Source organism: Chenopodium album, chromosome 24, assembly GCF_948465745.1.
Source record: "Chenopodium album chromosome 24, dcCheAlbu1.1, whole genome shotgun sequence".
In the NCBI taxonomy this organism is placed as follows: Eukaryota; Viridiplantae; Streptophyta; class Magnoliopsida; order Caryophyllales; family Amaranthaceae; genus Chenopodium; species Chenopodium album.
In genome coordinates, this window is record NC_137857.1 from 8,255,689 (window position 1) to 8,271,307 (window position 15,619).

The following is a 15,619-nucleotide window of genomic DNA, read 5'->3' on the forward strand; positions in this document are numbered from 1 at the left end:
TGTTCTGTCACACACATCTTTAAGTACTGGTTGAATGCAAATTTGAATTCTTTGTCTTTTTTAAGAGCTCCAAATCTGGTTATGGCATTTTGCTCCAAATGCCATATACAAAGTCTATGCCTTGTATTTGGAATCACCTGCATTGAAAATAAAGGGGTCACTTTATGCTGTTAAAAGGGTTACTTTATGCACTAAAAAGGATAACTTTATGCAGATAAAAGGGTAACTTTTATGTGAAAAGAAAAACTTTATTGTCAGATCTCAAATCTGTAAGATGTCAATATAAATCTTTTACCTCCAGAATTGCATTTGCCATTGCTTGGTCCTGGTCAGTGAATATTGAAGTTGGTTTTCTATCCTCCATAGCTTTGAAGAAGGTTTGTAATAACCACACAAATGAATCTGTTGTTTCATTCCCAATAAAAGCACATGCAAACATACAATTATGCCAGTGGTTATTTATGCCAACAAATGGAGCACATATAAGATTATATCTGTTGGTTCTGTATGTTGTATCAAAGACAAGAACATCTCCATATATCCTATAGTCTTCTAGCATCATTGAATCTCTCCAAAAGATATTGCAAATTCTTCCTTCTTTGTCAAACTTCACTCTAAAAAAGAAGTTTGGATCCTCTGATTGTTCTTGACTTAAAATGTTCACTAAAGTTTGAGCATCTCCAGCCTCAATTTGTTCCATTCTTAACCTTGAGCAGAAATTCAGGTGATCTACAACACTATGGCCTACATTCTGTTCTCCTCCAGCCTCTGTAGCCATGTAATAGTAAGTGTCCATTGTAGTTAAACCTGAAGATTTCATTGTTTTGATTGCTTCAGTTTTTTCCTTTGTCATTTTTCTTTCAGAACGATGCAAATAATGCCACTGTGGCTTTGTTAGCTCGTGGTTATGCTGAATAACATGAGACACCACCTCAAACTGTCCTTCTTTATTCACTTTTGCTCTTATGCATGCCTTGCAATTTGATCTTGTAATGGCTACTTGTCTTTGCTTTCTTGCTTTTACATTTACATCCTCTTCATCAACCATTTCAACTAACTTTGTTTTCTTCTGACCTGAATGTCTCTTTCCCTCAGCAGAACACACATAGTTTTTCGCAGTTACTATTTTTGTGTGTTGTTTGAATCTAGTTGTATGTTTTCTTATTGAAAATCCCAGTATAGCAGCATGTTTTTCATACAATTCCAAAATTTCTTCAAAAGTTTCTCTTACCACACCAACAAATGATCCTCTAAGATCTAAACCAGAAGCATCAATTGGATTTGTATCTGTTATTTAATACAAACAAATCAGATAATAACCACAGCCAGCATAAAAAAGGGTAACATTCGTGTGAAAATAGGGTAACTTTTATGCATGAAGAAGGTAACATTTAGGCATTCAAAGGGATACTTTCTGCATACAACTTGAATTTTCAGCATACAAATTGAGTGTAACATTTGTGCATAAATAGGGTCACTTTTAAGCATGAAAAGGGTAACATTTAGACATTCAAAGGGTTACTTTTTGCATACAATCTGAGTGTAACATTTGTGCATAAATAGGGTCACTTTTAAGCATGAAAAGGGTAACATTTAGGCAATCAAAGGGTTACTTTTTGCATGCAATCTCAAAAGTTCTGCATTCAATCTGAGGTAACATTTAGGCATAAATAGGGTCACGTTTATGCATAAAAAGGGTAACAATTATGTATTCAAAGGGTTCTTTTTAGCATACAATCTCAAAAATTTATAGAAATTACCTTCAGTTGCATTTGTTTTGGTTGTTTGTTCTGAATTTGAATCAATTGATTTATCAGGAACCACTTGATTTTCAGCATTGTGTATTGCGTCTTCTGCATTATCAATTGCTTCTGCATTGTCTGGATGGTTGAATATTGGTACGAATTCATCTCCAAAACAATAAGTTTCTTCTTCTTCTATAATCGATCGATTTAAATCTATTTCAAATTCAGTCTCAACTTGCCTCTGTTTTTGTAGCAATTCGTGAATGAGATTGCTGCATTTTGTTGTATCGAAAGTCGAATTCTCCATTGATGAACGATTTCTGCAATTTGTAAGTTTTCTCACCTTTTTTCTCCTCGATTGATGATCGAATTCTTCTATTTGTGCGTTTTCTCACCTTTTTTCTCCTTTATTGATGATCGATTTCTGCAATTTTTGTGTTTTCTAACCTTTTTTCTCCTCGATTGATGATCGTTTTCTGCAATTTTTGCGATTTCTCACTTTCTCTCTCCTTAATGGATGATGGAGAGCTGCGTTTTCTCACTTTCTCTCTCCTCCATTGTTGTTCTGCGTTTTTTTGATTTTTAGGTTAAATTCCGCGATTTTAAAAAAAAAAAAAACAATAAATCACGTGAGAAAAACCCGATGTACAGTAAAAATATTGTACACCGGGTACATGCAAATGGAATTGTTCAATTAATTAGCAAACCTAAATTCATTTTTTAATTTCAACTTAAACTCACTATTGAAATTTCGTAAATATTGAAATCGTCCAGCCCAAAAACTAGTTTTAATTTAAATCGGATTTGACCCAAATCCCAACCGAACTCCAAATAGACACCCAAAGTTAGAAGCTGGACGGATGGAGTATGGGCTACTGACACGTGTCAATTAATAAATCATAATATTGACCCCACACAGTGACAATCTGACTTCCTGTCTCAGGTTGGGCAGGACTCAACCTTCCATACCTCACAAATAACGTTACAGAACACTAGAACAGAGAGAAAGAGAAAGAGGAAAGGAGCTTTCGAAATTCAGTGCTACAGCAACCTGTATAACTGCTTCAGGTAATTAACCTCATTGTATCATATGCTTATATTCTTAATTTGTAATTTGATGTGTTGTAATTTCTTGATTTTTTTTTTTTTTCCTGTTTCAATTCACATGCAATTTTAAAACATTTCAAGACATTTTTATTTTTTGGGACATTGGAGATGCAACATTTTATTTATGGACTGAATAATAGAGTATTTTAATTACTATATTGTTCATAAATTATTGACCTTTGAATAAATAGAATTAATTTTGTTTTGGTGGAAAATGATTCACGAAAATGTAATGTCAGGAATTTGGACGGTACGAAGGTAGTTTTTTTTTTTTTTTTTGGGTGTTTATTTAGTAGTTAATTGACATTTTAATGGAAAGACTTAGATATTTTGTTATACCTAATAAATTGATAATGTAGTGGGAAAAAACCAAAAAAAAGATGGAAATTAGATTACTATGTTGAGTTGTGCATTCAAAAGAATCAAAATACAGGGTTAGATTCTTTTGTCATCAATTGATCTGATTTTCAATTAATTTGGGAATAATAAGGTTAGATAAGTTCAATTCAAGAAAAAACAAATCAGTTGAGTCAACTTTAGGAAAAGAACAGATTTTGAAATTCCAATTCGCAGCTACATTAGGTTCAAATTATATAAATTCAAGAAAGCTCAGATAAGTGAAAATCAGGTAAATTCTGAAGATAGCACATCGTTAATTTCCTTAGATGTGTATGCCAAAACATAGCTTGTTACCGTTGTCCGTGTGTAGTTGTTAAGAAGGTATTAGTACATCTTGGTCAATCATTTTTTTTTTTTTTTTTTTTTTTTTTTTTGGTGTTTAGAGAGCCACAAGGGCGGGGGTGAGAATCGATCCCAAGATCTCTTGGAATCGGGAGGGAAGCTCTAACCACTTGAGCTATCTTGGTCAATCATATTTGTGAATCTTTGTTTACTGTTAGTCATTTTCTGCATTTTACCACCAAAAATAATTAGCGCTAAATTGACTGGATGTAGTTTTGACACTTCTAAGCAACTCTGAATTCATATAAATGAAGATGACTGATACCAATAATGCAGCGCATGACGGACATGATGTTGCAATAATTTATAACATGCTCCATAAGCTCCATTCGATCCAGCCTTCTTGTTTGTCATGAACACTAATTAGGGATAGAAGTATTATTTAAACGTAACATAGGAAACTTGTAGTTGAGTTTACTTATTTCAACTTTTATGTGTAAGTGAAGAAATTGGCTCAGTATTTTTACTACTTTGGTTTGCACAGTTACCATCTTACCAGACTGGCTGCGAATTGCAATGGACAACAAGCGTAAGCTTTCATTTAAGAGAGCGTCCTTTATAAAGGTTCTCGAGGATGAGTTCACCAAGAAGCTGGTACTTTTCTTGCAGTGGATTCCTCCATAGTAGTTTTAAAATGTGAATTAGCGCTACTTGTTCAGCATAACTATTATGACATACTTATATAGAGTAAAGTTCTTAAAGACCAAATCTATCAGCCCTTCCATCAAGTTATGATTTTTGGTTGATAAGCTTATATGAAATGCTAATTGAATTTGGTGTAGCTAAAAGTCCCCCGTGTTCAGGCATTTAAAATTTACAGAAGTTCTCTAGAAACTTTAGCACAGTTACTCACACTTGTTGTGTATATGATTTTTTATTTTTATTTATTATTTATTATTTTTTTTTTTTAAATGGGGACATGAAAATAGAGGAGACTGAGAAGGAGCTAGCAAAGATTGAAAATGAAATGACTTTATTTTCAAATAATTTTGTTGCGTTAACAAGAACAACTGAACAAATGAATACTTCACATTAGACAGCTACCTTTTCGACAAATCAAAGCATTTGAATTTAGATAGCATAATTACGACAAAGTTCTGAATTATGACTCTGTCCAAAAAAATAGTTGATTGAAATTTTGACGGTTCTACATTTTTAGTTGAATATCTTGATTTTATAGCTTAAAATTCATGCAAATTTCTATAATGAAGCTCCCAATGGGGTAAGGGCGATCAGATGTTCGGATACATGCAGCCTTACCCTTGCAAGAACGGTTGTTTCCACCGAACCCTGAACTGATTGTCTGACTTTCTGCTAACAGTAATAACCATGGGGTGTTATGAACCAACAATTACTATAGCTTTACATTACTATAACTTAACATTGCTTCTAATCTGTTCTTGTAGCCATTACCCCCCACTTTCGCTAAGATCTTTGAAGATTACATACCACCGTGGCTCATCTTAGAGATTTCTGGAACCAGAAAATGTTGGAGGGTGGACATAGAAGAGGATGAAAATGGCAGTTTGTGTCTCAGCTGTGGCTTTGACTGCTTTGTGAAAGCGCATTCTGTGGAAGTTGGAAACTTCTTGCTCTTCGAGCTTGAAGAACCATCAATTCTCCAAGTGAAAATCTATGAGAAAGATGGGTCTGAAAAAACAGTAGGAACAACTCTTGAGTCAGGGTATGAAGCTGGAGCCTTTGAATCTCCAAGAAAAACTCCGTCAACCCATAAAGAAGGAGAAGCAAGTCCATGGCCTACAACACCTTGTAAGTCAATTTATGCTAACATTTTCGAGTAAGAAGCAGCTCTAGTTGTTTTACATGTTTTGATTTTGATCAAAGAATTGTTTTGGCGTTTTGGTGTATTGGTCTGAAAAAATCAGTAGGAACAAATTTTGAGTCAGGGTATGAAGTTAGAACTTTTGAATCTCCAACAGAAACTCCACTAATCCATAAAGAAGGAGAAGCAAGTCCATGGCCTACAACACCTTGTAAGTTAATTTACTACTAGTTCAGCTAACATTTCGGAGTAAGAAGCAGCTCTAATTGTTTACCTGTTGTGATTCTGATCTAAGAACTGTTTTGGTATCTTGGTGTGTTGTAAGCTGTTCAAAATGGAGCATATCAGATGCAGCCGTCTTTTATTGACAGGAGCATGAGAAAAAAATGTGTATTGTCAACTACTAAACATGGTTTGTGTTTCTCTCTGACCTGGAGAAAGGCCAGTCACTTAACTTATTATCTGGTAAATTACTTTCATATTAGAACTGTATCAACCCCCTCCCCATTCTTTTTGTTTGTAATCTACGTTTAAGGTGATATTTAAGAATAAATATTATCTAGGCAAAATTGGTCGGAAAAACACAAATTATTACTTAGGTGCTCTGAACAGCACAAACTTTAAGTAGAGCAATGGGGTTGGGTGCCGTAAATTAACTTAGCCTGATTCCAGCTTCTTTTTTTTTTTCTTTTTCTTTTTTTTATGAAACTAACCCTTGTTCCCTTCATGTGACTTTTCATATGAGGAAAAAAAAATAACAAGAATTAATGGTTTGAAGATGTTTCAGTGCTTAGAATTGATCATTTCATTAAAGTTGTGACTTTAATTAGAAAGATAGGAGTTAAACTAGAGGTTTTGGGGTCCTACATAGCTACTGGAGCTTGGTTAGATTTGATGTTTTGAAACTTGGTTTGGTGATGAAAGTGGATGTCGATTAGTGTTTAATCTGAAGAAAAGAATTGCCTCAACCTTAGACAAATCCCAATCAGGCAATCACAAAGAAGATAGTAGTCATGTGAAGGGGGAGGGGGGTTAATTTAATTTTTTTTTTTTAAAATCTGGAATCCGATTGGAATCTCTGGCACCAGATAATATTTATGTCCTTTACAGAACACAACCCCTAAAGTTTGTGATGTTCATTGCTCCATCTAAAATTTGTGTTGTTGAGCGCACCAACCAATAGTTTGTGCTACTCTAGCCAATTTTGCCTATTATTTGACCTTCGATAACAAAAAGTCGGAGTAAGTGAAAAAACGTTAAGCTACTCTGACATAGTCATCAAACCATGCTAGTGTAACTTTAAAATCACCCATTTTTAGAAATTTTTAAGAAAATGACAGCCAGATCTGTTTATTTTTTTCTAACCCAAAATTGTTAGTACAGTCATGATAGGGATAAAGGGACTATGATTCTATACAACACAGCCTAAGTTTATATTTGAAACATTCTTTATGAAGTATTGAGTAATGGAAAACATAATTGAAGACAAGTTGATATGCAGACAATTCCAAAGGCAATGCTAAATGGGAAGGCATTATCCAACAAAGAGACAATAACACTTCAGAACCAGGAAGGAAGTAGCTGGCCAGTGGAGTTGAGAATCAGGGCAGATGGTCGTGTGGATCTAGCAAAAGGATGGAGGGAGTTTGTCATAGACAATGAATTAGTAACTGGTGACACACTGAAATTTGAGTTTGTGTCAAATAATGTGATTCAAGTTAGTGTGGGACGGGCTTCTCAAGTTGACAATCCTTCTCAAAGAGAACAAGAATGCAAAATTGAACCCATGGAACTTGTTAATATGACATGTGAGTTTTGTTGCAATATACAATCTTCTTCTTCCCTGTATAAATCCTAATCTCTCTGTCAGATTTTGGACAGTTATATTCTGCAAACAAAAAGAGCTTTATTATCAAAATAGATAAAAGAATAAAAATCACAGATATGTAGAAGTACCTAAGAACGGATCATGTGTATAGGTGAAAATGAGGAGCTTGCTGCTAACTGTGTCATCAATAATAATGCACCCTTCACCATGGATAAATTCGAGAGAGTTTCCTTGGAATCGAAAAGCCCTTCATTCTCTCTAACTTGGACGGAGAAAACAAGAAATTCTTATTTGGTAAGTTCTCTCAGTCTGCCCTTTTTTCTTAATTATTATGTCAGAAACCTTGTGCATGCCATGACATGTTAATTTTCTTGCTACAATATCAATGTGTTAGCCAATCAGTTAGATGAATATGAATGTCATCAGGTGTTGAAACTGATATGGTCATCATTTGTGAATTTTTGGGTTTAAAATGACTTCCTCTGATTGCCTGATGGAAACTAATGTTGCTAAACATGTGTCTTAGGCATAGGACAATTTCTCTTCAACAGCATATCAGCAGAATTTGCTTAAAACTTTTACTCCCTTGATGTGCAGCATATTCCGAAGGCAATTGCCAGCAGGCAGAAGTTGGAGAACAAAGACATAGTAGTGCTATGTGATCCAGAAGGAAAGAAATGGCTAATGGAAGTTAGAACCAGACAATCAGATGGTCGAGTTGGATTAGGCCGTGGATGGATTGATTTTACAAAAACATATGGATTTGGTGTTGGTGACACTTTGGTTTTTGAGTTTGTGACTAACCATATGATGAACGTTAATATAGTTAAAGCTGGTGGATTGAACCACGCTGTTACAGGAGAAATCGATAAAGCAACAACTGTTGAAGCTTCACCAATTGCTCAGAAGAGTCCGAACTCTCCATGGGGATCCAATGCACAAAGTCTTTTCTGAAGATTGAAGTGATGAGATCACACATTCGAAATTGTAGAAGAAATTAATAGTTCCCTGTCAGTTTGACATGTATATATACTAGGTACAAACTATCTTTTGAACCACTAGTTGCCTGGGCAAAGACCTTATGTCCTTGGGGCCAGATAATCACTGGTTTCCTTCGAGGACTTTGTACTTTGTCTTGGTGCTTCATGTTCAAAAACTTTAGAGTTCATTTCGTGATGCAGCTGAATCTTGGTTATTTAGCTATTCAAGTTTTCATTTCGATTTACCTCCAATGTTACTGTTAACAGTTGAACCATTTATGTTAATTGTCATCGTCTCTACTACATCACCATGTTTCTATTAATCACCCCCCTCCTCCTTTATAGGTGCAGATGAAGCTCGGAAGAAAATATATATTATTGACAAAAATTTTGAAAGATATCTGGTAAGTTGTGTTAGGTGTCTTAACTACTTTGCATCATAGCTGTGGTTGAATTACCTAGAAGGCTAGAATGTAACAAAAATTAAAAACACACAGGTTTAGCATGGTTCACTATTATGCGTTGAGCAAGTCCACCGGAGTAAAAATAGGAGTTTTATTGATCTTGAGAAAAACCAATTACAAAAGTAGGCTAGGTTTAGAATAAGGGATTAATTTACTCCCAAAACAGTCGGAACAAACCATTACATTATTGATGATATCATTTTTTATGACTTGGCAACGTTTAATTTATACTTGTATATACTAAAATTAGCAAGTAGCTGCTACTTTGAGAAAGACTAAAGCAGAAATGTTGCCTATAATTTGGGACAATAGTAATATTGCAGGGCATTGTTCCAAATATCAAGGGTGAGAATTTGATGATAGCATTGCAGTTACTTCAGATTTCAGAATTCAAGCAGCATGAACTGAACTCATATAAGCTTATATTGTCTGAATTACTTTCCAATTGCAAGTCTAACTATCATACAATACCAAAGATATTCAGAGAATCTGTGGTACACTATAGACGAGCCAATACCTTATTATCGGTGCTAGCTTTACCAAGAAAGGGGTAATCAGTGTAACCCACTACAGGATCCTGGGTGTAGAATGTTTTCCGAAGATATCTATTCAAGGGAGCATTAACCTTAAACCTTTCGACCAAATCAGGATTCGATATAAAAAGCCTCCCAAAAGATACTAAATCAGCATCCCCTTGAGCAACAGCTTCCATTCCAAGTTCCCTGGTGTATCCACCACTGCACATAAAAGATCCCTGATATGATTTCCTAAGAGTTCGAATAAGCTGAGCTTCCTCTTCTTCGCTCCCTTGTCTAGCTGACTCAGTTTGGCCATATGCAACATATCGAGGCTGAGTTACATGAAGATACGTAAGCTGTGAGTTCAAATCTAACTGGAGTTTGTTGAGACACTTGACCACAGTAAGGCCAAGTGCAAAAGGATTGGAGTCTGAGGCATCAAGGTGGTCTATTGCTGGTGAGATCCTTATAGCAACTCTATCGGCTCCTATGGCTGTAGCCACTGCATGAACCACCTGGACTAAGAATCTACAACGGTTAGTGAGGGACCCACCATACTCGTCTGTGCGATCATTGATACCATCTTTTAGGAATTGGTCAATGAGGTAGCCATGGGCTCCGTGGATTTCCACCCCATCAAAACCTGGTAATGACAGTTGAAGGAAGCATTATATGACACAGATTGACAATTGACAAGAAATACCCTTTGACATTAACTATCCTAATAATATTATACATCTTCCTTTCAAAATTTAGCAACATTTCTCAGGTTACCCTGCATATATTTTGAAATCTGCTAGTTTCCAAAATTAATTCAACATCTAATAAGGCCAGATAGGTAATATTGACAAAAGGCATAAATGCATAATGATTAGATTTCTTTTGGTGAAATAACTGACACATATACACACATACACCAGATCATTAGGAGAAGACAAACCTGCTTGAATAGCGTTGATGGCAGCCTGACGATATTGCTCAACAATCTTAGGTATTTCATGGGAAGCCAGGGCCCGAGGAACAGGGTATTTTTCAGTAGACCCATCTGGCATCAGTATTCTCCATCTATTTGATATGGGCTTATTTGTTGAAGAGATTGGTGCATCTCCTCCAGGTTGGTACACTATATAGAGCAATAAAGATCTTTGATATTTAATACAAAGAAAAAAAAATCGAAAATAAAGCAATAATGCTATATAATACCAATAATTTATAATTATCGAGAGTGATTAGTGAACGTGAACGAACTGTGAACCTGTATGGGAGGCTCGACCAACATGCCACAACTGACAGAAGATGACTGCACCCTTGGCATGAACAGCATTAACCACTTTCTTCCATGCCTCGACTTGCTCATTAGTGTAAATTCCTGGGCAATGGGGAAACCTGCAGCATTAATTCTGTTTTTGTCAGACAGACGGCAGTAAATTTTTTTTTTTTTTTTTTTTTTTTGTCAGAAAGACCATAACATGTACACAGATGGTGAAATAAAAGCAGAATAATGTTACTAGCCAACTGTAAAATAAGAGAAATTGAAGAAAGCAAACATAGGAGGGGAACATGAAAACCCATTTGATTTTTCTAGTCTGGATTAGTTAACTGATAATTTCTCAAGTGCACAGTTGCTAGAAGAGACAATGCTATCATAAGCCTTAGAGCCAGGGACAAAGCTAAGAAAGGGGTGGAGTATGCCTCACTAGTGATCCCCACCTCCCTGTCTCAGCTTCATGGCCCATCTATTTCTTAAGATGGCACGACATTAAGCCTGTACATTTCACAATCCAGAAAGGCAGAAACAGCAAATTGCTTCTTTTTCCTTCACTCTTGATTCATATACTCACTAATATATTACACCAATAGCAATTAGTGTTATACCAGCTTAATATGCAATTTCGCTGTTGCCATTCGCATTATAGGAGCAACTAACAGCAAAGTAATATGTCCACCACAAATAACTTCAGGTAACATCCAGTTAGCATAACAGCAGCATTATAGATTCTGTTTTTAGCTGCTCAACTATAGTGGTTTCTTTAACAAATCTTCTTTTCAACTCTAGCTAATATTACAATATTGAATAGTTCTATCCAGAGTTGATTGCTAAATTTATAAACTTTAAGGTTTACCAAAGTCAAAGAGAGAAATGAAGAGGAAGTATGAACATTCTACATCCAAATTATTTTTTTTCTTGTACGAGTATATTCCAATTTTAATTGTTAAAGTTCTCAGCTTTTTTTATACTGAACTATTTATTCACAACTCTTTTCTTAATATATGCATCAAACAACCTCTTAAATTTCTAATTGTTCCCCTACTTTAGACATGCAACTCAATTTTTCTCAATATCAAAATTCACTCGTAATTATCAAAATAACACTTACGGAGTGTCATTTGATTAATCTATACCGAGTCTATAAAAACACGAATCCACAAGTCATGTATCACTAGTAGCAGTGCTTGCTTTCTGTGAGTCTTTCATTCCTTCCTCGCATGAAGTTGGTGTAATCTAATATACTTCCTCCGTTAACTATTATTTGCAACATATACTATAAATGGATGCTAACTATTATGTGCAACAAATATTTTCTTTCCTTTCTTAAGTTATCATTTCTCTCTATCTCTCTCCTCATCACATGCACCCAACTTTTTCTCTCTCCATTTTACACTCACAAACAAATTTTGCCTAAGAGTCCGCAAACACCCCCTTTGTTGCAAATAATAGTTAACGGAGGAAGTACTAATTTCTTCTGTTGGTAGTATTGCAACCTATTTCTTCTATTTGTAACCATAACATATGTAAAAAGTCAAAAGTATAGAGCTATCAATTTTGGTTGTTTTAAACAAAAATAAACTTGGCTATCAATGATAAAAGTCAAACGCACAAGACTTAGGATGAGAATTTCCCAATAGTGAAATAAAAACCAAAACTAATACCAACATTACCAAGTAGTTATGTTTCATCGTTTTTATTTTTATTCATTGCACGGGTCATAAAGTTAGTTAATTTTGTTCTCTCTTCCTAATTCATCACCTCCCCTAAAGTTATGTTGCGTGGTTTTTTTAAAACCATTGCACGGGTCATAAGACTAGTTAATAAAAAAAAACCCACAAAAATTCAAATCAACTACAACAATGTAACATATTGCATCATAACAACAATTAACAAACAATAAACTACTACTGTACTATTCAAATAATCTTCACAATCATATGACAAATCATCACATGATTCATACTCAAAAATAAATATATTACAAGAACATTAAAAAAAAAAAATTACCCAGGAGCAGTAGGAGAAATGAGTGTGCCCTCAGAAATCAAGAAACCACCAGAAGTAGATCGCTGAACGTAATACTCTTTCAACGCATCGTTTGGTATCTCATTTATCGCCCTACATCTTGTCATAGGCGCCAATACCACCCTACAAACAAATTATAATAAACGGGTCATTACTCAAAACCCGAGATCAAATCCCGCCTACATCACATCGATACTTTAAAAATTACCTGTGGGAAAGAGAGAATTTGCCGAGTTTGTAAGGAGAAAAGAGGGATGTAGTTGAATCATTTCCTTCATTCTTGTAACTTGCCATTACTGAATCAAGATTTCTGCTGAGTTAGGAGAGAGAAAATTGGAGCAATTGAGTCAATGAATTATAGTCATAGTAGCAGCCAATTTTGATTGGAGGGAGAAAAGAGGTTATATGGTGTGGTCAAGACTAGATTAATTATGTGGTCGGTGGTTAAGAGATTTAATCATCGGACGGTTGAGATTTGATTGATCATGGTTGTATGGAATTTTAAGGGTTGAGATTTTAGATTGGGAGAAGGGAGAGTGAAGTTGTGTGGTTATTGGACAAAAAAAAAGTGGAAAAATTAGTGCGTTAGGAATTATTACTCGCATTAGTTGTTTTAAACACGTGGTTTTACTTTTGTGAAAAAATATCATTTCCCAATATGGAGTGTGGGAAATTGAGAGGACTCGTAAGTCAACACTTAGTGCACAACTCTCAATGCTTACACTCAGGGCCTATTCTCATTGAATGAACTGAACTTATTAGAGCTGAACTGTATTGAAATAAACTGAACTGAACTGAATATAATCGTATGAGAACAAGCCCTCAATCTGGTTTTATAAGATTGTTCTATTATAATTACGGAGTACTAATTAGAAGAGGAATTTCTTATACATTACCGTGGGAAATGATTTTGGCACACCCTAAATTGATTTTGGCACACCCTTATGTGAGAGCACAGATTTCTATGCTCTTCTCACATAGAGGTGTGCCTAAATCAATTTAGGGTGTGCCAAAATCGATTTCCCATCACCGTTAGACACAAGTATTTTTATACTACTGGAAGCATACATATAGTACTATGGAGAATGTTCGGCAACACTATATTACGTGTAAATAGTACTTTCAAAATGTCATTATTTACAAAATTGTCATTGTTATGTATTTTCTTTTGTCTAATAGTGATGTATTAGGACTTCCTCCTAATTAGAGATGGGTTGTTGATTGAAGGTAGGCATGACCATTTGGCCTAAGAAAAGAAGCAAGTCACATTTTTAAGGAAAATTCCAAGTTCATCAACAAATAAGACCCTCCATGCACTTGAAGATCTCCCTACGAGATTTGGACAAGCTTAAGAAAAGGAAAGGAGCGAGTTGTTTCTCTATTGCCCCAAATAACTTTTTTACTGAAGGTTTGCACCTTCATCAAGAAATCAAAAGTCTCGATAATACAATGTATGTTTAAAAATCAACACACGATAACTTTATTATAATTGATGAATCGATAAACTTGTATTAATTTGCAGCATGACAGTTAGCCATAATCTTACAATGGTAGGTTTAGTACTATCTTTGGCGACAAAAGTTGCTGTGGTATCAATTCTATACATAGCAATTACATTTATCTATCATTGCCATCATAGTACAAACCCATTATTCTTTAATTTCATGCATTGTAATACTAAGTGTCAAAGATAAGTTTTGGGTAAATGGTCTTTGTTAGCATACAAATATCAATATGCTATATGTCAATTAATCATCACTAAAGAACTATTTATAAAATAGCTACTTGTAGTATCTAAACTCTAAAGTGCTAAAAAAAAATTAAAAAAAATAGTAATTTTTATATATTTTTAATTCTAAATAAAATATAAATTTAATTCATCATTCGTCGAAATAATACTTTGCTTATGTGGCACATCGAACTCATGCAATATACGGTTTTTTATTATCATTTTGATAATTTATAGTTTTTAAAATACTTTAAATTTTAATAACTAAAGTTAATTTTTGGTTCTCTTGTCAAAAAAAAGTTAATTTTTGGTTCTTAATTAACAGATAGTTTTTAGTTTTTTTTTTATAAATAATTTAAATCGTAATACATCACTATTCCTTGGTTTTTACCTACGTGATTTGTCACTTTTGCTTAGGTGGCGAATGAATTTTTTTTAACTTTAAAATAAAATACAAATCCAATTTTTAATTGGTCAAAATAATACCTTTGTTTAATGCTTATGCAGCGCTCCGAATGCTCCCAAAAACGCACACTTTATTTATATGCTAGTTTTGTGCCCGAGCGTTGCCGAGATGGTTGGTAAAAGTATAGGATATTTTTTTGGATTGAATGTTAAAACAATCATATAATCCTTTTTGATAAAATGCAGGATATTTAGACATATTGAACTGAAATTATTTTTATTTAATTGAAAGTATTTTTACTAAAACTAAAATAATTTTTCTTGAATAAAACTTATCTTCACTACTTCTCTATTATTTTTGTAAATATAAATGGATTTTTTTATGAACTTTTTAAAATGAATTTTATTTTGGAAACAGTACCGAGTTATAGGATATTTATTAAAAGTTATGATTAATTTTGTATATATGATATATTAGTAGTATATCGATAATAAAAACTCTATACAACAATTTCATCTTTAAAAATCTATTCAAATTTCACTTACTTAGCATCATATGTGTCACAATAGTACCAATTTGTTGCATACGTGTTGTGACATTTGGCAAAAAATCAAAATACCAAATGTCGTTGTCTCATGGTCTGGCTGCGAGCTGAGACTGACTTTATTTAATAGTGATATGATATGATATGATATATTTGAGAGAATTCAGAGCGCCACATAAGCAAGGAGATTTTTATTTTATTTTAGAATTAAAAAAATTTAATTGCCAAGTAAGCAAAATTTACGAATGAGATTTGAGGGTTTAATTTCAAGTGTAAAAAACAACGTAACGAATGATGATTTAGGATTTCATTTGTTTAAAAAGAAAAAAAAAAAATTCACATTAAAAATTTAATCCTTTATGAAACGAAGGATTGAGATAACATATTTACCACTTATTCAAATTTAATTGCCTTTGTCTCAAAAAAAAAAAAAAAAAAACAATTAATTGCCATATAAGTGTATAACTAACCACAATGAA

The 15,619-nt window shown here is 34.0% G+C and overlaps 2 protein-coding genes across 2 annotated transcripts; one reads left to right on the forward strand and one right to left on the reverse strand.

Moving 5' to 3' along the window:
- The first annotated feature begins 2,698 nt into the window (after positions 1 to 2,698).
- LOC145612306 (B3 domain-containing protein REM16-like) lies at positions 2,699 to 8,424 on the forward strand. Its single transcript, XM_081667676.1, has 8 exons — positions 2,699 to 2,813; positions 4,078 to 4,187; positions 5,000 to 5,363; positions 5,480 to 5,587; positions 5,702 to 5,841; positions 6,878 to 7,184; positions 7,356 to 7,498; positions 7,802 to 8,424. Exons 2-8 carry the CDS (start codon positions 4,110 to 4,112, stop codon positions 8,156 to 8,158), a joined length of 1,497 nt encoding a protein of 498 aa, XP_081523802.1. The 5' UTR covers positions 2,699 to 2,813; positions 4,078 to 4,109; the 3' UTR covers positions 8,159 to 8,424.
- Positions 8,425 to 8,722: 298 nt separating this feature from the next.
- LOC145610109 (12-oxophytodienoate reductase 3-like) lies at positions 8,723 to 12,827 on the reverse strand. The gene is made up of 5 exons (XM_081665372.1): positions 12,670 to 12,827; positions 12,444 to 12,584; positions 10,422 to 10,552; positions 10,107 to 10,289; positions 8,723 to 9,809 (listed from the first exon to the last, which is right to left on the reverse strand). The coding sequence occupies exons 1-5, from the start codon at positions 12,753 to 12,755 to the stop codon at positions 9,148 to 9,150; spliced, it is 1,203 nt and encodes a 400-aa protein (XP_081521498.1). The 5' UTR covers positions 12,756 to 12,827; the 3' UTR covers positions 8,723 to 9,147.
- Between the last annotated feature and the right edge of the window lie 2,792 nt (positions 12,828 to 15,619).

Excerpts from the sequence above, each read along its gene's own strand:
- LOC145612306 (XM_081667676.1), top strand. The coding sequence starts at position 4,110 with ATGGACAACAAGCGTAAGCTTTCATTTAAGAGAGCGTCCTTTATAAAG. Across the intron at positions 5,364-5,479 it reads TCCATGGCCTACAACACCTT|TAGGAACAAATTTTGAGTCA; the intron begins GTAAGTCAATTT and ends TGAAAAAATCAG. Across the intron at positions 7,185-7,355 it reads GGAACTTGTTAATATGACAT|GTGAAAATGAGGAGCTTGCT; the intron begins GTGAGTTTTGTT and ends TCATGTGTATAG.
- LOC145610109 (XM_081665372.1), bottom strand. The coding sequence starts at position 12,755 with ATGGCAAGTTACAAGAATGAAGGAAATGATTCAACTACATCCCTCTTT. Across the intron at positions 12,585-12,669 it reads AAATTCTCTCTTTCCCACAG|GGTGGTATTGGCGCCTATGA; the intron begins GTAATTTTTAAA and ends ATTTGTTTGTAG. Across the intron at positions 10,290-10,421 it reads TGGTCGAGCCTCCCATACAG|TGTACCAACCTGGAGGAGAT; the intron begins GTTCACAGTTCG and ends TGCTCTATATAG.